The sequence below is a fragment of the Marmota monax genome, unplaced genomic scaffold (assembly GCF_021218885.2).
Source record: "Marmota monax isolate L192 unplaced genomic scaffold, Marmota_monax_Labrador192_F-V1.1 WCK01_AAM20220418_F8-fsc00091, whole genome shotgun sequence".
Classification (NCBI taxonomy): Eukaryota; Metazoa; Chordata; class Mammalia; order Rodentia; family Sciuridae; genus Marmota; species Marmota monax.
The window spans coordinates 5,173,151-5,194,173 of NW_026692434.1; the positions used below are offsets into that span (position 1 = coordinate 5,173,151).

General features: G+C 34.7%; 1 protein-coding gene across 46 annotated transcripts in view; it reads left to right on the forward strand.

Annotated features, from left to right (window-relative positions):
- Rims1 (regulating synaptic membrane exocytosis 1) overlaps positions 1–21,023 on the forward strand; it is a 447,890-nt gene that overhangs the window by 225,872 nt on the left and 200,995 nt on the right. For all 46 annotated transcript variants that reach the window (XM_058578848.1, XM_058578854.1, XM_058578856.1 and 43 more), the window contains 2 exons: positions 12,347–12,687; positions 17,167–18,023. In XM_058578848.1, the coding sequence (XP_058434831.1) occupies positions 12,347–12,687; positions 17,167–18,023 (1,198 nt within the window). The remainder of the gene's footprint in view (positions 1–12,346; positions 12,688–17,166; positions 18,024–21,023) is intronic.

Genomic DNA, 21,023 nt, shown 5'->3' on the forward strand with positions numbered 1-21,023 from the left:
CCAGTAATCATTACTGTTATCAAAAGACAAAACAAGTATTGACCTAATAAATATTGACAAGCATACGAAAAAAAAAAAAAAAAAAGAACACTCGCAAACTTCTTGTGGGAATGTAAATTAGTGTATCCATTATGAAAATCAGTATGGAGGTTCCTCAGAAAATGAAAAATAAAACTATCAGATGACCAAGAAATACTATTACTGGGTATATATCCAAAGGAAATGGAATCAGTATGTTGAAGAGACAACCGTCCTCCCTTGTTCGTTACCATACTCCTCAAATAGCCAAGAAATGAACATGGCCTAAGTTCATCAGCCAAAGAAATGGAGACTCTGGTGTCTTCTTTTTATAAGGGCATTAATCCCATTCTGGAGATTTCACCCACATGATCTCATCTCATTTTCTCTCAAAGGCCTCTACTCCAATTACTATTACATTGGGGTTTAGGGATTGCATGTAAATTTTGGAGGTGAAAGAAAAATTCTGTTCTTAGCAATCAATTTTGAAAAATTGTGACTTAGGTGATGCTTCTGTTCCATATTCTATATTCTCTCAAGAATGCCATTTATACATATTTAAACCTTTTCACTCCTTACGATCATCACTCTTTTGTACTTTACTATCTTTCCTTTTCCTACTTCAGCCACCTGTATACTTTGTCCTAATTTCAGTTCTCTAATTCTATCTTCTATTTTGTCTAATTTGAAAGTATAGTGATCTGCTGAGTTCTTAAATATTTTAGTTCATTTAATTTTTAGTTTTAGAATTTCATTTGCTTCTTTTATATACTTTCAGATTCTCTGTTTGAACTCTCCATCTTATCAACTAACTTATTGACCATGTTGGACAACATTTTGAAATATGTATCTTATAACTCCACTCCAATACCTGGAACTCCTGTAGGTGTGTTTCTCTTTCTTCCCACCCCCTTCACCTCCCCCCTTATCTTTATCTCTTTGTCTCTTCCTGTAGTATTGCCTCCTATTATGCATACTGATTTATATATGGATGCATTGTATTTTTCATGCAAAATCATCAATATAATTCGAGGCTCTTTGCTGTTATCATCCATCAGACACAATGTAGTTTTGCTTCTTACAGGCAGTAAAGGTATAAGCAGATCATTTTAAAACAGTCAGGGATTGCATTGGTTTGAAGCTGTAAGACAATGAATACACTTAGACCTGGAATGGTTAAGGTGGGAAATGGTGTTACTTGGGCCATAGGAGAACAATATAATAAGGACAACACCCAAGGGGAATGAAATCATTTCCTTTGGTATCTCTTACCTGGGAGAACTGGCATTTTAATACCAAGTTTTCTGATCATTGAGCATGGCATATATCTGCATTTATTTGCTCAGTGTATTCATCTGCTTGTGCTGCCATAACAAAATACCACAAGCTGGGCAGTGTGGACCCTCTTTGTTCCTTGTAGTTGACCACCTTTTCACTGTGTCCTCACATGGCCTTTTCTTTCTGCTCATGTGGAGACGCAGGGGGCTCCCTGATGTCAGTTTTTGTAAGTACATTAATCCTATTGGATTAGAGTCCACCCTTAGGGGCTCAACATAGAATTTTCAAAGGACACAGTCTAGTCCATAGCAGTCTTCTTGACTGCACTCAGAGCAGTATTTTGTACATTTTAGTGTAGAGCTCTTATATATTTTTTATCAAATTTTTCATTAAGCATTCTGGTAATTTTTTAAATAAATGTTATTAAAATTAACTTTCCAATTGTTTGCTGTTAGCATACAGAAATAAAATTGATATTTTATGTTGACTTGGGATCCTGCTGTTGATTAACTTGCTTATTAGTATAAGTTGTCATTTGTAGATTCTTTAGAATTTCCTATGTACACTATCATAACTTCTACAATTAAATATTTTCCCTTTCTAGTTTTTCAAAGTTTCTAAAATTGCCTTTCTATTTCATGATACCTATTACAGTGGTGCATAGAGATGTAGAGAGATGACATATTTCCTTGTTTCTGATTTTAGCTGGAAGGCATTTGACGTTTATCATTAATTGTACTGCTGTTGGTGGGTTTTTCAAAGATGTTCTATATCATATGGAGGAAATGCTCTTAAATATTTTTTAATCTCTAATTCCGTGAGCATTTCTATCATTTAAAGATTTTGGATTTTGTCAAATACTTTTCATGTATATAAATGAAATACCTACATATAAATATAATATATATTTGTACCTAATTTATATTTCCAGATATATACCACTAGGCAAGGAGGAATGTTATGTTGTTATGATGGAGTAGTGTTTTTAGGTAGTTTCATAGTGCTGAATTAAGTTTGCTAATTTGCAAAAGGATTTTGTAGGAGAGTGGGTTTTATTTTATTGTTTTACAACAGGGTTTATTGTATAAGGAGTTTAGTACCAGGGCTATGTTGATATTATAAAATGAGTTCAAAGGTAAAAGTAGCCATTGTTCCTCTTTTTTAACCAATAAGTTCACATAATATTGATCTTATTTACTTTTAAAATATGTTTTAGGAAATTTTCCAGTGAGGATAACTGATTCTAGAATTTCCTGTAAGTGGGCTTTTTATAATGAATTTGACTTCTTTAAATAATTATAGTGCTATCCAGGCTTCCTTTTGCCTTCTGTGTCAGTTTTGATGATTTTAGTTTTGAGGACTTTTTCTATTTAACCAATGTTATTGGATTTATTGGCTTAAAGTTGTTTGTAATGTTTCCTTATTTTTTCTTTTAATGAATCTAGCATCTGTAGTGATGTCCACTCACTTGATAATTATATATTAGATTATTTTTCTTAATTAGCCAATGTGTATGTTTATCGATTTTATTAATAACTTTTAAGAGCTAATGTCTGGTTTCATTGATTTTTTCTTGGTTACATTGATTTTTTATTACTATTTAACTTATTTCTACTCTCATCTTTCTTGTCTTTATTATTTTTTTCTTTAACCTATTTTGCATTAATTTATTTTTTAAAGATAGAATTAGGTCATTAGTTGTATAATTGTTTCCTTTGCAACAGAGTATTTAAGGCTATAATTTCATCCCTAAGAAGAGTTATAGATGCATATCACAGTATTTTTACTGTAATTCAGATTAAAACCGGTTTTAATTGTTCTTGTGACTTTTTCTTTGACCTTGGCATATGGAGATCAATGTTGTTTAATTTAAAACACTAGAATACTTTTATTTCTGTTTTGGATACAGATCTGTAATATTTTTAAAATGACAGTCTCTAGTCTATGCTGGTGAATATTCCATTCAACATTAAAAGAATAAGCATTCTGAGCTATTGGAGCAGCTTGATATTTTCAATATATATTCTTTACCAGAACTTGCCCTGCACAAATGCAGGATTTCATTTGTTCAAAGACTCAAAAAGATCCATATGTACCCATTTCTGGTATTAGTGTCATCCTAGAAGAAACACAGAAACCTAAATAAAATAGTTTTTACCATAGATAATTTATATGTAATTTAAATTATGTTCATTCATTTAGTATTTTAGAATGCCTATCACTTTGAAAAACAAAATAAAACATTTATTATTACTTTCCTGTAACGATTCATTTTACAAATTTAAATGTGCTATATGCATTATTTAATAATTCTTTGTTTCTAAATTCTACCATTATGTATGATAGTATAGTGTTTGATATCCCTGCCTGCCTAAACACAAAATATAAATAAGTAATATTTTGTTTTTTAAATTTTTTCACTGAAATTAGGAGGAGGAGACATTAAAAATAGCAAAATAAAATATAAGATTTTAGGAACACTATCTTGAATACATACACCAAATACTTTTGTTGATTTTCTATGTAGCATATTTCTTGGCTGGGGGAGAATAGCCATATAAAAATTTTATATTATCAATGAACATATAAAGCACTGTATAAGAAATGAATAATGCAAATGTTATAAAATTAATATAATCCATTTGGGTATGAGGTGAAGCTAAAAATAATATATATGTATATATACATATATACATACATACATACACACATATTATAGCTCTGACATTGACATTGTGTTCAGAAAACTGTAGTATAGAGTATATGTGGAAAAATAGCTGTTAATAATCAGAAAATTTGGAAAGAATTATAGTGTGTAAAACAGAAGACTTAAATTCTATGTGAAATACAAGAAGCAATTTTAACTTCTGAAAGATCTGAAAATGATATGGAGGTTTTATTTCAAGGCAATAAAATAGGCAAGGAAATCAGGATATCAGTTGTAGAAATCATTGTAGAAAGAGATGGTGGTCTTTACTGAGGCAATGCAATGGGAGTATATATGGGGGAGTAAGTTTGAGTTTTGATGTTCAGGAATCAGAATTAAGAAGAATTTTTTTATATATCAAGGATTGAACCATTTAATCACATTTCCAGTCCTTTTTTATATTATTTATAGAGAGCAGTGTCTCATGAGTTCTTAGGGCCTCACTAAGTTGCTGAGGTTGACCTCAAACTTGTAATCCTCCTGCCTCAGCCTCCCAAGCTGCTGGGATTACAGGCTTGCACCACTGCACCTGGCCAGAATTAAGAAGATTTGATGGAATATTAGGAAAACCATTAGACTAGGATCAATCTTATATTAATGACTTGGGTTACTATGGGTGGTGGCACTGTTAATTGAGACAAACAATATAGGACAAGAGCACATTTTGGGGAAAGCATGATCACATCTGTTTTGTATATTTTAAATGTGAAGCGCCTGTGTGACTTCCAAATGGATCCATGTAGTAAATGACAGAATATACAGGTTTGGATATTTGCACTAGAGATTATGATTTTAGAATCAGCAGTTTATACTACAAAGTAATCTATTTGGGGGCAAAATAAAATTTAAATTCTATTTACATTTTTATCCTACTCATTTTAAATTTCCACTTTGCATGTTTCATAATGCTGATATTGTATTAAATCTAGTAGGCATGAATATAATTTATTAAACAAATATCCATGTACTCTATAAGCCTTCTCCAAAATATTGTTTCAGAAGGGGTTGGGATCAAATGTTTTAAGAATCTCTTTACACCTCTCACAGCACCTCTTTGATAAGAAATAAAGATGAGCAAGAATGAACCATGGTAAAAAAAAAAAAAAAAAGAATGAACCATTATATAGCATCTACTTTTAGTAAGAGTCAGGAAGAAAGATTTCAGCCAGGAATAGGAGAAGAGGTGATGTAAGAAGAAAACCAGAAAAGAAGACTGCCAAAAAGGAGGGCTGGTAACAAATTCCAAATATTCAAAAAACTCAGTAAGGGGAGGGCTGAAAAATGTGCATAAATGGAATTGTCACTTTGATAGAGATCACTACTGTCTGGGAAAGAAAAATATGATTGTAGAGATGGGAGTCAGATTTCAAGGAGGGAGCAATAAATGAGGTGTGAGCAAATGGAGAGGGTGTGAATTTAGGTTGGTTCAACAAGTGCCTCTTTTAAAAAAAAAAAAATTCAGCTGTAGTTGGACACAATATCTTTATTTTACTTATTTAGTTTTATGTGGTGCTGAGGATCGAGCCCAGGGCCTCACCCATGCTAGGGAGCGCTGTACCTCTGAGCCACAACCCCAACCCCAAGTGCCAAATTTTAAAGAGAATAGAGAAAGCAGCGACTAGAGATTCAAAGGCAAATTGTTCCCATTGAAAGGAGAGTCTTAATTATTTTATATACTTTCGTGGTTATTACCAAGAGGAAAACATCAACAGAGTAGACAAGTTTTAAGACTTGATGGAGTGAGGTCCTCACTAGGAGGACCCAGTGAGCAGTATATGCACCTGCTTTTGATGAGACAGCTCACAGAGAATAAGAGTTTATTCATCTTCAGACGCTATTAAAACACAAAGATTGTCAGTTGAATAAAAAATACAATTTAGACCCATGCTCTAAATAAACAACAAAATGAAGTCAAAAGATAACTTAAAGGGATGGGGAAACATGGCAAAGAGGAGCTAAAGGAGAGTAAAAACAGCAATATTGGAATTCAATTCAATTGATTCCCTCCGTTTTATTCTCACTCCAGCAACCAGAGGCATCTTGTTAAAGCCTAAGATACATCAAGTCAATTCTCTGATTAAAGACTTCGGACAGCTGCCCATTACTGTCTTCATAAAAACAAGTCTTAGTTGAAACTCACAAAAACCTGCTCGGTCTGAAACTTTTATACTTCTTGACCCTTCATTTAATGTGTTCCAAATGTTCCTTGAAACCACCAGGCAAGATATCCCTGAAGGACCTTTTCTTTAGCTGTTTTGGCAGCCTGAAATGCTTTCTCCTAGGTATCTGCGTAATGCACTCTTACTCAAATAACAATTTCTGTGACCAACCAGTTTTAAGTTGAGCGCCTCCACCACATGGAACACCCAATGCCTGTTCTCTTTTTATGTGTGCCTTGATACCCACCACCATTGAGCATGCCACCCATTTTCACCACTACATTTTGGTTTTGTCTGTTTTTTTTTTTTTCATAGGAATATAAACTCACAGGCAGACTTTTATTTTATCACTTTTATTCAGTGTGGTAACTCCAGTGCCTCAAACAATGCATGGAACAGGCACTCAAAAACATCCAAAACAGAAATACAGAGAGAATCACTTTCTATTGCATGAAAATATTATTTATTTACCTTCAGTTTGAAGACATATCAGCAGAAAAGTTTATGTTGTCAATAATATTAATATTATTGAATGTTTATTTATTCATCAAATACAATTTCATGTATATTATTTCATTTGGTCCTCACATAGATTATATTAAATTGTTTTCATTTTTATTTTACTTCTTTTACAAATGAGGAAACTTAAACTCAGAGATGAGATCATCTGTCCTAGATAGCATAGTAAGAAGAAATGAGAAAAGAATTCCAGTACAGACATTCCACCATGGCCTGCTCCTTTCACTATCATTCAGTTTTCATTCTAATATGCCATGACTTGCCCAGATTCAAGATGATAAAAAGTATCATTTACAGACATTTACAGAAATATGAGCAGTGAGAGACACATAATTAGTCAATTTGTGTAAACCAAATAAAAATGATGAAGACTTTGAGTGTTGTAATCAATATGATCAAATTGATAATTAAGTGCATATATATATTCATATCTCTATGGAAAAAAATTAATTTTCTTACTGGTGTCAGAAGATCCTGATAGCCCCTCCAAGATTTTATTGGTGTGATTATTAGAATAATAATGATTATCATTATCAATCATTAGCAATTATTAGTGTTATATTATTAATATATAATTAAGCACTTACAAAATTTCAGGCACTGTGCTGAGCAATTTGGATGGATTATCTCATTAAATTCTCAAAACAAATCAGTGAGATAGGAACTATTACTATCCTAGTCAATAGATGATGGCATAGCCCTAGAAATGTCAATGCTAATCAGCCTGAGTAAATTGCATGCACATGGTGAATCTGAGGGGCGAACCCAGGCAATTTAACTTTAGACACCAAATTCTTCCTTGCAAGTTAGGGATGAAATGAAGGATTGGCCACTAAATTGTGTCAAGATTGTTAGCTCTTAAAAAAAAAATAATAATAATGTAGATCCCTAACTCTTCATACTTCAAAAAATTCTGAGGGATCAAGGAAAAAAAAAATTAAGTATTCAACCCTATAAGTAGTTCTTGAAAATAACAAAGAATGCTTATCACAGCATTTTCTGAGCTAAAGTAAAACAGAAGAATTGCAAATGAAAAGAAGAATAGATATTAAACAGTCTCCTTTGGTTCTACTTCTCACTTCTGGCCTGCCAAAGTAGCTGCCATTTCTAATCTCAAGTTCTCTGAGAGCTGCTGGGATTGGCTTCCTTCTTGGTTAAAACCCTCAGCACTCTAGTTTAAGCTATGGTCTTTCTCTGTTTGTTTTTCACTACTGCCATTTTCCATACATGTGGAAACAGCTAGAAATTTGTTCGTATCTCTCTTTTTCAGAATCTTTAAAAAAATGGGAATGGGGTTTATGGCTCTTTAACATTTTTTGCTATTATTTAAATGAAACCCCTGATAGTTAAAATTTGAAACAGTCATGAGAGCATAGGGTTTGGGGTTATTATTAAATCATATGATTTTAAAATGCAGAACTGACATTATCATGTTTTGTTACCATTTGGCACAACACTTTTTAAAAGCAAATTTGCAAAATAGAAAAAGAACATTATTACTAAATAATATTTATAGCAAAAGAAACTTTAAGGTATATAAAGAATTTTACCCAATTTTTTTTTTTAAAAAAATGTTTTTAACTTGTAGCTGGACACAATACCTTTATTTTATTTATTTATTTTTATGTTGTGCTAAGGATCTAACCCAGCGCCTCACATCTGCTAGGCGAGCACTCTTCCACTGAGCCACAACCCCAGTCCCCCATTTTTTTTACAGTATATTCTTTTAAGAAAATGATCTTAAGTATGAAAACGATTTGAATCTGAGTTTGATTTGATCAACCGTTTTCCACTACAGACTTCTTTGTTAATATGAGAAAATGTAACCAGTTTAAAATAAGGTAAAGGAAATATCATCTCTATAGAATATTTTATAGATATTAAGAAGTTTTAGAATCACATGAAAACATTTATTCTATAATATTAAATAAATAGAATACAAAGTTACAGGGAAATAGTAGTTATTTTAAATTTGCATAGAAAATTGCCCTAAAATGCTAAAAGTGGAAGCAGGGTTTGTAGTTCTTTACTTATTAAACAGAAACATTCTATCCTGTCTATTTTTAGCTTTAGTAAATCCACATGATGTATTTTATAAATTTCCAAAGGGAAAAAAAGCAACCTACAAAATATCAACAAGAACAACAGATTTGGAGATTCCCCCCTGCCATATACACTGCAACCAGAACCAAAGAGTACTCCTTCATTTTCATCTATTCTGTTATCTAATGTCTCAACCACTTTTGTCAACAAAGTGAAATCTTAACCTTGATAACTTTGGTCCCCATTTCTGCTGGAGTGAGTGCTTCTCTGAAGAGAGAAAATAAGGAAAATGAGTAAAAGTATTCAGAAAATGCAGCAACTATAAGGTTACCTATTTTCACTTTTCACATTTTTCAAAATAGTACTGAAATATTTTTAAAAGTAATATACTAAATTAAAATGAATCTTAAACTTTATCTGCAAAAGTATAAAATGAAATTGTAACCACAATAGTCTTTTTTAAATACCTACATAGTTATATTTTCTTTTATGTTATAATATTAAATACCCTAGATTTTTATAAGCAGGGCATTTGTGTTAATATATGAATTCTAGGGCTAGGGCTGTAGCTCAATGAGCACCTGCCTTGCACATGGGAGGCACTGGGTTGGATCCTCAGCACCACATTAAAAAATAAATAAATAAAAATATGTGAATTCTAGATCTCACGGTGATTAATCATCCTAGTACTATCACAAAAAGTAAATTTAAGACACATTTATTTTGATCTGTTTGAGTCTGCAAATATTTCACATGAAATTAAGTGTAAAGTACGTTTTCCATTTGAATGTCATTTTTTTTTTCTGCCAAACTCGTGGTTTTATCTACGAAATTCTCTGTAGGCACTGTTGTAATTCTTCTTATTACTCAGGGTAAAAAAAAAAATCCTGTGTGTTTTATAAAATGGTCTATTATATTTCTTAATAACTAAGTGTGAAAAACAGAATTTAAAATGTTGCTGGAGTAAAAGGTCAGAATAAAAGTTTCAGTTGTTCATTATTCTGATGCATGGCATGGAGTTTCAGAAGGCATGGAGTTTCAGAAAGCATGTTACATCACAGCAATCCTTCATTTGAGTTTGTATTTGATTGCTTCACATCTGTGCATTAAGATAAGTTATTGCACAGACCTCCTTTAGTTTAGATTAGTTTGGAACACATCCCAGGGTATTTAATCAGGATATAATCCAGCATGGTGCAATCTTTAGAAGGTGCACATGTTTTTAATGAATAACACTTTGTGGCGGGTTTGAAATTGTTATGCTTTTTTTTCTCTTTTTTTAAAAAAAATCTGCTAAGAATGTCTACCAACTCATTTTTTTGATTATTTATAGCTCCTTGCAAATATAATAGTTAATATTGGATTTGAAAAGATCATCATATTTAACTGTGTTACTTCTAAGTAGTTGGCTCATTTTGTACATGTCCACCATATTCAATATGAACTGTGATGAAAGATATTACAATATTCTATCATAATCTAAATAGTTCTCTAAACTTTATAACTCATGCAAGTAATTTCCTCTTTAAATTTATTTGGTAAATTTCATAATATGAATAATTTTTGTAACTGAAAATAGAAATTGGGAGGTAGTATTTTAATAAAAAATAAACATCTCAACATCTTTGTAGTTAATTTTGTTTTCAAGTTGAGAAAAGATTAGCCTCCACATATAATTTTAAAATATGGATTTTAAGCTGTTGTTGTACATAAGGAAATAAGCTGAGAAAAATTTGGAGTTCTACAATATTTTTCCAGAATACTAAAAATAGATAAAATAAATTAAGCATCACAGAAAATGAGTAAACAATGTGTAAAAATTATTATTTATGTGTAAAAATATTATCTAAAGTATCATCTCTGATGTAACTTATCTTGTAATTGTTATCCTTTGAATAAATCAGAAATAAAATTTAATGAATTTTAAAAATTTATTTTTTACTTAACTTTAATAACATTTTTAACTTATATTGCTCCTGTAGAAATTCAAAATTTAGAACTTGTGCAAATCTGACACTAACAATTTATTAACTAATTTTTATAACACTTAAAAATGTGAGGCAAAAAGATTGTGGTGACAGTTTTCTAGAACTTATTAAGATACATAATGAAGAGTATCCTTTCTCTGTCTTTCTATTATAGTATTATGCTTTCTACCTTTTTACTTATTTTAAACCCTTTTTGGAAACTTTACAATTATAAATCTTCTTTTTGTGTTTTCTATTTGTAAAAGAAATGCACATTTATCATAAATATGTCTTAATATTCTGTATAAAAGGACCTTTTTTGATAGCTGGTGACAATGTGCCTATTATAAATTTAAGAAATGCAAATTTCTCTATTTATTGATGTAAAATAACAAAAGTTTCATACCAATCTTTTTGGGCTAGGTAACTTCAGACTCTCTTATCACTGTCTTGTCAGTTAAAGAGGCAACAACAACAACAACAACAACAAAAAAGAAGAGCAAACACACTCCTGTCTCCATCATGAGTTCTGGACAGAGGAAATTCATTGTCACTATTCACAGGAGTCCTGACCCTAGACTATTGCCCTTTTAATGTTATTCTTGGTACATTCATGTTCAAGCACTCAGGACTTCTGAAGGACTTTATGAACTCAAAAGATGGTGACATTGTGCAAAATGTAATCTTGTTGGGCATACATTTTAAGTTGAAGCCACATTCCATAAACTATTTTTATGTAGGCTTATGCACTGAATTGTTCATCTTCTATTTAAAGAGAAGGCTTCCAGGGATGTGGCTATCTTTCTCCTACGACTGTTAGTTATTGCTGTTGTTGCTACTATTATTATTAATCACTTTTTATGATTTTTGTCTTCATTATTACAGTAATTTTAAGTGTTACCAATAGGAGAACAAATATATACGTTTATTGTAAGTGGTGTTATCAGTGGATATGTCTCCAAATCACTGTTTTAAAATAACTCTCTTGGGGAAACTTAACACTGGACTGGTCACATATGAACAAACCCAACCTCAGATTTATTTCTTTAGTAATTATGTGTGTGGAAATTACATTTTATAGCTTAAATAAATTTGAGGTTAGTTTATTACTAAGAAATTAGAGAAAATATATAACTTGACATCTTTTGTGCCTATCATTGTTTGTTCCATATGCATAATTTTCACTCTTTCATTTAATAATGACTAATTTTTTAGAACAAAAACATTTAAATCATTTGAGATACTGAGATTTATGTACATAAATTTTGATTAATTAGTAAAAATGGTCTGAGGTATAAATTGATTAGAAAAGGTGTATGAAGATATGTGTACTACGATATTTAAATGAAACTTCAGAGTCAATCATTTAATATATGACATATATATGGTTTAAAAAATCTCAGAATTATTAAATTAAAGATGGTGAAAAGAAAAATTCTACTCTGGTTTTCCGGAGGCAATTTAGTTAGAGATGGGTTATAGTCCAGGTATTCCTATACTTGACTGTGACTTATGCAAGAACAATTTCCACAAGAAATTTGCAATGATAAATATGAAGACCTTTATTTTCTATGTATGATGCATTTTAATGTATTGAAAACAAATTATTTACAAACAGTATAGGAAATTTATACTGTTCTCTCTTCTTTGAATAGGTTATGTGGGTATGCAATTTATGTCGAAAGCAACAAGAAATCTTAACCAAATCTGGGGCATGGTTCTTTGGAAGCGGCCCGCAGCAGCCTAGTCAGGATGGAACCTTGAGTGATACAGCTACAGGTGCTGGTTCTGAGGTACCAAGAGAAAAGAAAGCACGACTCCAAGAGCGATCACGGTCTCAGACTCCCCTGAGCACAGCCACTGCCTCCTCCCTGGACACTGCTCCTCCCAGTGCACCACCAGACAGGAGCAAAGGGGCTGAACCCTCACAACAAGCCATGGGGCCCGAACAGAAGCAGCCGTCATCCAGGTCTAGAAGTGAACCTCCAAGAGAGAGGTAATAGTTCATTAATCCTGTAAACAAAAGTTAAGGTCTTCTTGAAGAACAAACACATTTTTAAGAATTTAACTTCTACTGGGAGGGATATGTAGAAATAGCACTTCTCAGGCCATACACAGAAGTCAACAACAGGCCTACGCTGTTTTGTCTGTTCCTAAAATGTCTGTTCCATAGGAGACCTTTGTTGAAAAACTTCTTTCCTACCATGCACAATTGTAAGGATAAAATAAATCATTTGATTGAGCTACTAATTTCCAACCTTGAACTAAAAAAAAATTCTCTTAGATCATTGTTCATTTTAAAATTAGTTCTTTAATTAAAAGTGTTCTCTGAACCAATATGATAAGGGAACAGGATCTATTGAAGGATGCATTGGAACATCACAGAATTTACAAGAAGGGTGGGATGAGCCTCCAGGTATCTGCATAGGCTTGTGGCCTGAAAGAAACAGTCTGATGTGAGGATGTACTCAAGGATACCCATTGGTATAATGCAAGTACCACAGGAAGAGTGATAGGGAGGTGGCTGGTGAGGTAGTGAGGTGTTTTAGTTAGGTTTTTGTTGCTATGACCAGAAGATATAACAAGGAAAATGTAGAAGAGGAAAAGCTTATTTTGGCTCACAGTTTCAGAGGTTCAGTCCAGTCCACAGCTCTGGTACTGAGGTGAGGCAGAATATCATGGAAAAAGGGTGTGGTGGAAGGACATAGCTCAGGAAATGACAATCAGAAAGCAGAGAGAGATCTCTGCTCACTAGGGCCAATATATAAATTTCAAAGGCATACCTTCAGTGACCTACTTCCTCCAGCCACACCCCACCTGCCTACAAAAATCTTGCTTTGTCTTACACATGAATTTTGGGGGGATACCTCATACCTAAACCATAGCATCCTGTCCCCATACCACTGAAAGCTCATGCCCATCTTATAATTCAAAGTACATTTAATCAGCTGGGCATGGTGGCACATGCCTCTAATCCCAGTGGCTCAAGAGGCTGAGGCCAGAGGATCATGAGTTCAAAGCCAGCCTCAGCAACAGAGAGGTGCTAAACAACTCAGTGACACCCTCTCTCTAAATAAAAAATATAAATTAGGGATAGGGATGTGGCTCAGTGGTTGAGTGCCCCTGAGATCAATCCCTGGTACCATCCCTTGCACCAAAAGAATATTCAGTCTATTTCCAAGAGTCCCTATAATCTCAACAATTCCCGCACTGTATAAAGTTCTAAGATGAACTCTCAGCTGTGAGAGTAAAGATGAAAAACAGGCTACATAACTCCAACATATAATGGCATGGAGTAAACATTTCAATTCCAAAGGTGAGAAATAGAAAACAGAAAGAAGGGATAGGACCAAAGCAACACTGAAATCCAGCTGCACAAACAAGTTCTGTAGCTCCATATCAGGCATTTATCTGGGGCATATGGCATTGAGTTTTCTCTAAAGGGCTTGTATAGAGTGTTCATGGAAGTTCTCTCTCTCTCCACCCCCCTTTGTTGTTCCCTTCCTCGATGATGTTTCGTCTCACCTTGAGCACAGAACTATAGGGTTGGCTGACCATGGATTGAACCTCTGAAACTGTGATCCAAAATAAACCTTTGGTCCTCTGAATTGTTCTTTTCAGGTCTTTTGGGCACAGAGACAAAAAGCTAAATGAAACAGAAGTTGATAACAGGAATGGGGTAATTGCTGTGACTAATACATGAGGGGACAGGTTCAATTTTACAGATTTTATCGTAAGCATGATAGCATGCCACTGAAGATTTAAACAAGGGATAATGTGACCCGGTAATTTATTTCAATCAATTGCTTGATTCATTAATAAAATATATTTATGGACAAACAATGCTATACAGTAGGAAATAGTGCTAACAAGGATGACATAGCCATTGTCGTCATGAGGCTCACAGTGTAGGGGATCTGTTAGGATTTGAATTAGGCTCAGTTGCTTTTGTCTAACTCTTATTTATCCCACTGAGTAGTAGTAGGCTCCAAGTCATCTTTTGATCCCCTTTTCAAATAAAGTTCATACAATATGATCGGGCACTTCAAAGTTAAGCAGGTCAGGATAACAGTCAAGACTCTACCATTATAACCACCTCAAAGGGTGTGGCAAGAATTAAAGGACAGTGTAGGTTTTCAAACTGGCACATGGCAGGCATTCTGTGAATATGCCTATTATTGAAGTTAGCAATCATAATGTTTATTTACTATAAGTAAACACAGTGCCAATAGCCAGAGGGTATAAAAATGAATTAAGATGTGGTCCCTTTCCTTACAGACCCTGGGGAGAGGTCAGACAATATCCCAGGAAAGACAGACACTTAGGCTGTTAGGTAGGATGCTGATTTGATCAAAGTTAAAAAATGCATTTAGTACTTTGGTAGCCCTAGGGAAAAGGAAATGATTTCTGAATTAAGCTTTGTAAGCTATCCAGGAGTTGTAGGGGAGGTACACCAAATAGAAGAGGACAATACATGATGACAGAATGAGTGCCTAAATTATTTGAAGGCAAGATAGGAAGGACATAAGTGATACCTTAGTGAAGGTAGAATTAATAGCAAACTGTCATGGGTGAGGGATAAACAAGAATATTAAAAGTACAGGTTGGGACTGGTCAGAAGATATCTTTAAACAAAACTAAAAATTTGGAGCTTTAAAGTTGTTGAAAAGTATTCTGGTTTTGACATATGATAAAAAATGACATGAATTTCAAGAATGAGAACTGAGGTATTTGTTTTGACTTTTTAAATGAAATTTCAATACCAATGGGGCAAGTACATTAACCTATGGTGTAGGAGCATAGCAAGGCAGGTAGGTTGCAGTATAGGATTGGCGACTTCAGGAAGAAGCAGGATTGAAAGGAAGCCAATCTGTTTATTTGTTTTCAATTCTTGAAGATATTTTGCACATTGATCAGGACCTAGTAGAAATAAAACAAAAGTTGAGGTGAGAAAAAATGTATAATTAGTGGAGCAAAGACACAAAATGGAGAATACTTTCTATTTGCATAACACTCAACTCTTCCATAAAGCATCTCCACAGTTGGTTTCCTTTACCGCTCACATGAACTCTTCAAGGTAAGTAAGTGTTATGTATTAGCATTTCAAGAAAAGCAATTGATTCAATATAAACTTCTATCAAGAGCATCTCTGCTTTAAGGAGCTACCAAATATTTGTATACAAGCATCATACTCTTATGAAAGCTATCTTTGATAATAAATAATATGTGATTATAATAGATACCTTACACTGTAAAAACCATTATTTCCTTCAGGACCAAATCCCTTTCATTTCAAAGGGATCTTGAAATTCTTTACTTTTTCTCTTTACTATCACCAGCATGTTCTTACTACTCCCCACAACATATCTTAGTAACTGCACCTTGGCTAAATCACTGGAGAAATTGTCCATTTTTTTTTTTTTTTACCCATTTTGCCTGTATTTTTCTCTATTTTCATTTTTGATACCTGCTTTTGGATTTCCAAACAATGATATAACCTTTGAAGTGTCTTCCTTTCAGATATCAGAATTCCAAAATAAGCCTTGGGTTGCTTCCATTTGAAGCGCACACTAGATCATATAAATACACTTAGCTAAGGTATCTAGTTTTTACAACTTCTGGCATCATAGCTGGAACTTCCCCAAACCAGGTGCACTTCAGTGTACAGGGAAATACTGAAAGAGACAAAAGAATGATACATTTACCAGACTGAAAGATCACCAAACCCCTTTCCTTTACTTTTACCTTTGCCAGTATGTTTGACAGCATAGAAAAAGTAGAACTCCAAACTACTTGCTTGTCTTGGATCCTTTTCTGAAATGAATAGAAAGAGAGGGAGGAAGGGAGTATGAATAACACTTTCACAATTTCCAATGTTTCTATTATTTTTACCTGAAGAAGTTAGAACCAACTTCTGAAAAAGTGCGTGTGATCAAGTCAGAAATTAATTTGTTCTACTATTGATGAAGTGCTATTAGAATTGATTTCTGAAATGGACATTCTTGTGCTTACATTTCTTTAAAAGCTTCAGTTATAAGTGATTGTTACTGTATTATCCACATATATCAAATATATATTTGGTTTTGAAGTGATATGTATATATTATTCTGCTCCTATGCTAACTCTAGTATTTTCATGGAAGTCATTTTTAAGTCTTTGAGTCATAAACAGAGGATAGCATAAAATTTGTCCATTGATTGAATTAATTTAGTAATGTATTTTATTGTTTCAGTTAAAATGAAAAACTTAAATTGTGAAAATAACTTTTCAAGTCTTTGAATATATTGTGTTGCAAAGGGGTCATAAAAAAAAACTTAAGCAATACAGGTTTAATGGAGCTCTTCATCATCTCAATTAATTAGACGTGGGATTCTAATTATTTGGAATGATTCAAGACTGGAATGCAAGTTACTTAGGTCTTTTCCTTAAATTTTATCAATTGCTTTCCTTCATGACGTTCCTTTGCATATCACAGGAAGAAGGCTCCAGAGCAGAATGGCAAAGGAGCCCTGAAGAGCGAGCGGAAACGCGTGCCAAAAACCTCGGTGCAGCCAGGGGAGGGGGCTGTGGAAGAACGGGAACGGAAAGAAAGGCGGGAAAGCCGAAGGCTTGAGAAAGGGAGATCACAGGACTACCCCGAAGTGCCAGAAAAACGAGAGGATGGAAAAGCGGCAGAGGATGAGAAGCAAAGGAAAGAAGAGGAATACCAGACCAGGTACCGCAGCGACCCGAACCTGGCGCGGTATCCGGTGAAAGCGCCGCCTGAGGAGCAGCAGATGCGCATGCACGCCCGGGTGTCCCGAGCGAGGCACGAGCGGCGCCACAGCGACGTGGCGCTCCCGCGCACCGAGGCGGGAGCCGCGCTACCGGAGAGCAAGGCCGGCAAGCGAGCGCCGGCCGCCGCCAGGGCCTCGCCGCCGGACTCGCCCCGGGCCTACTCGGCCGAGAGGACTGCGGAGGCCAGGGCGCCCGGCGGCAAGCCGCCAAGGAACCACAGCCCGCCGGCGCCCAGGCATGGGCCGGTCCCCGCAGAAGCCCCTGAGCTCAAAGCCCAGGAGCCCCTCAGGAAGCAGAGCCGCCTGGACCCCAGCTCAGCGGTGCTCATCAGGAAGGCCAAGCGCGAAAAGGTTGAGACCATGCTGCGGAACGACTCCCTGAGCTCTGACCAGTCTGAGTCCGTGCGGCCATCGCCGCCCAAGCCGCATCGGTCTAAGAGGGGTGGCAAGAAGCGGCAGATGTCAGTGAGCAGCTCAGAGGAGGAAGGCGTGTCCACTCCCGAGTACACCAGCTGCGAGGACGTAGAGCTAGAGAGCGAGAGCGTCAGCGAGAAAGGTAAGGGCGCGGCGCTGTCCCTGAGCTTCCAGGTGCCTGTCCCAGGGTGAGAGAAGCTTGAGTGCTGAGTGAGAGATGCGTGTGAGCCAAGCTCAATGGTGTGTGTGTGTGTGTGTGTGTGTGTCCCCGCGTGCGCGCGCGCACACGTGCCAAGCTTAAAGATGCATGTGTGGTGGGGTTAGAAATTCGTGTGTGCAGGGTTAGAAGTGAGTGTGCTACGATCTGAATGTACATGTGCCATGGTTAGAAGTGCACATGTTCCAGGATTGGAGGTGAGGTTTGGAATGCTCATGGACAGTGATTCATCCAATGTAAAGTTTTTGATGGATTCATTGATTGATTGATGGGATTTTTAAAAGCTCTAAATTTGAGTTAGGAGGCTTTCTAACTGATTTTGGTTCCTGTCATCTTGGGAAATGTAGTACACACTCATGTTTTTTAAGTTATTTGGGTATGGGTTTATTTGGGGGAAAATAACTGATTTTCTAGAAAACAAAAACTGTGCCCTATAAAGAATAATGTACTTTTTTCTTCCAAAACTTCAGTTGTGTATATTCGAGTCATATGGGTAGTATTTGTCAAATTTCAAGCTAATTCTCCTCACAACTTAGTGAAGAAATTACATCATGAGGGTGTTATATATTGAGTTTCGGGTAGTAACTTTGAGGTATGAAGTTCACATTCCAGAAGTTTTGGGGACATGGTGTGAAAATTTTTTTAAATGTTTAAATCTGCACTGTACAATATACTATAGCCTCATGTAGTTATTTAGACCTAAATTAATTCAACCTAAGTTTCAATAAACTTAAAAATTCAGTTCCTCCATCATACTAGTCACATTTCAGGTGTTCAATGGGAATAATCACAAAAAATTCCATTAGGTAGTGCTTATCTAGAAAAATACTTCAATTTAAAATCGATTTTCATGCTTTTTTTTTTTTGAAGGTTATTCTCATTTTGATGCTGTTTTCTCAGATTTAAATTGACCAGAGTCCTCACTTTGATGGTAGTCAACATCATTGCTGCAATGTTGAGGTCATTGGGTGTTTCAAAATAATTTTTATTTTGGGGAATTTAAAAAAAATTGTTGGCTTGCTTTGTAATTGCTAGATGATGTACTAGATATGATACATTTTATTTAAGAATCATTTTTCTTTCTCATCTTCTGTCTCTGAATTGCATGTCCATGTCCTCCCCCCTGCGACATATATGCCCAATCTCATGCTTTATGTAGAAAAAATTTAAAAAGCTAGTTCTATCATTATTATTGCAAACCAACTTGAAATAGGAGTCTTTAGAACATATGAACACAGGATAAGTTTAACTCTCATTAGCTTGCCTTCTGATCACTTCTCTTTATAAGTTGCATAGGATCTACAGGCTTTAAAAAGTCAGTTGATGAGTAGAATTTGTTAAATGCCTTTTGTTTTCCCCCAAAGCAAAAAAGTAGGTGTTAAACAAATATATAAATAGATGAAGTTAGTTGGTGTATAGAGAACTGTTATGGATGTGGACATGTATATTTTCTTTGAAGAAAGGACCCTACACCAAATCTTATTGAAAGTGTGTTGTGTATCATAATGGGGGACAGAATTGATCTCCCCCCAATTATTGAAAAAAGCAAATATGAATAAAGAAAACCTGAATAGTGGCTTGGGTAATTGGAGGGATGGGGCTGGTATGACATGGTGAATTTATTGCCTCTTCAGGCTGTTTTTTCTGGAAATTTATCATTCTAGAGATTTTGGTGACCTCTTGGGATACACACATCTCTAAAGCTAGTGTTAAACCTCTTCATCTGGGAACACAAGGTCATCACATATACATTTATCTATTATTACCTAGTCCATGGTAATTATTTAATATATATGTACTATTCTTTTCATTGATATTATTATGTTTTACTACTCTGATGAGTTGATTCTTATATTTACTAGCAAATATGTATTTAGCACTTTCTATGGATATACTGAGGTTAAAAGATAAGTATATTTCCTTCCCTCATAGAACTTACATTCTGTTAGGAGAAGTAAGCAATAAAAGATAATTGCACAATAGTATCTAATTTCATAAATGCTTTAAAGAGATATTTCTGTCTCATATTGATGTACTTCTACTATGTGTTAAAGTATTTTTTAACAAGAAAAGATAATCCAGTCAAAATGTCATCTAAAAGATAGCACAGCTGGACATGGTGGTAATTGCCTGTGATCCCAGCTAGGAGGAAGTCTGAGGCAGGAGGATCACAACTTTTAGGCCAGCCTCAGCAATTAAGGGAGACCCTTTCTCAGAAATAAAAGTTGAAACAGGCTGGGGATGTAGCTAGCCTAGAGGAAAGTGCTTGTCTAACATGCACAAAGGCTCTGGGTTCAATCCCCAATAATAAAAAGGGAAATAAAAGCCATTACAGCCTTTATATTCAACATATAATCTTTCATATATAGTTTAATTCTGTTCTCTCTCTCTCTCTCTCTCTCTCTCTCTCTCTCTCTCTCTCTCTCTCTCACACACACACACACACACACACACACAAAAAAAACACACACACACACACACAGTGAGTGACCTCTGTACTGGATTATCGAAAACTTGAGGTCAACTACCTCTTTTTAAACATAAGTGACATTCGTATTGCTGTAGTCAAGAGGGAAAAACTGGACATCTCTTGTCTACTAGCTTGTAAATATTAACTACTATAAATTTCTCTACAGAGAAGAAAAAATAACAGTGAACTAAATATTGATTGTGAAATAAGATTTTGAATTTAAATGAAATCTGTAATATAATCCATTAGGAGAAGGTCTAGTGAAAATTTATGCCTCTAAGGAAGTGATTAAAGAGGTTTATTAGTAAAGAAAGATGGAGATGGTGCCAATGTTCAGGATAGAAAAATTGTTCAATTTCTGTGAAGAAACATGGGAACATCGCTGCCTTGTTTCAAGTGGGTAAGTCACTTATATTTGTAAGGACCTTACTATATACATTTTAAGATATAATATG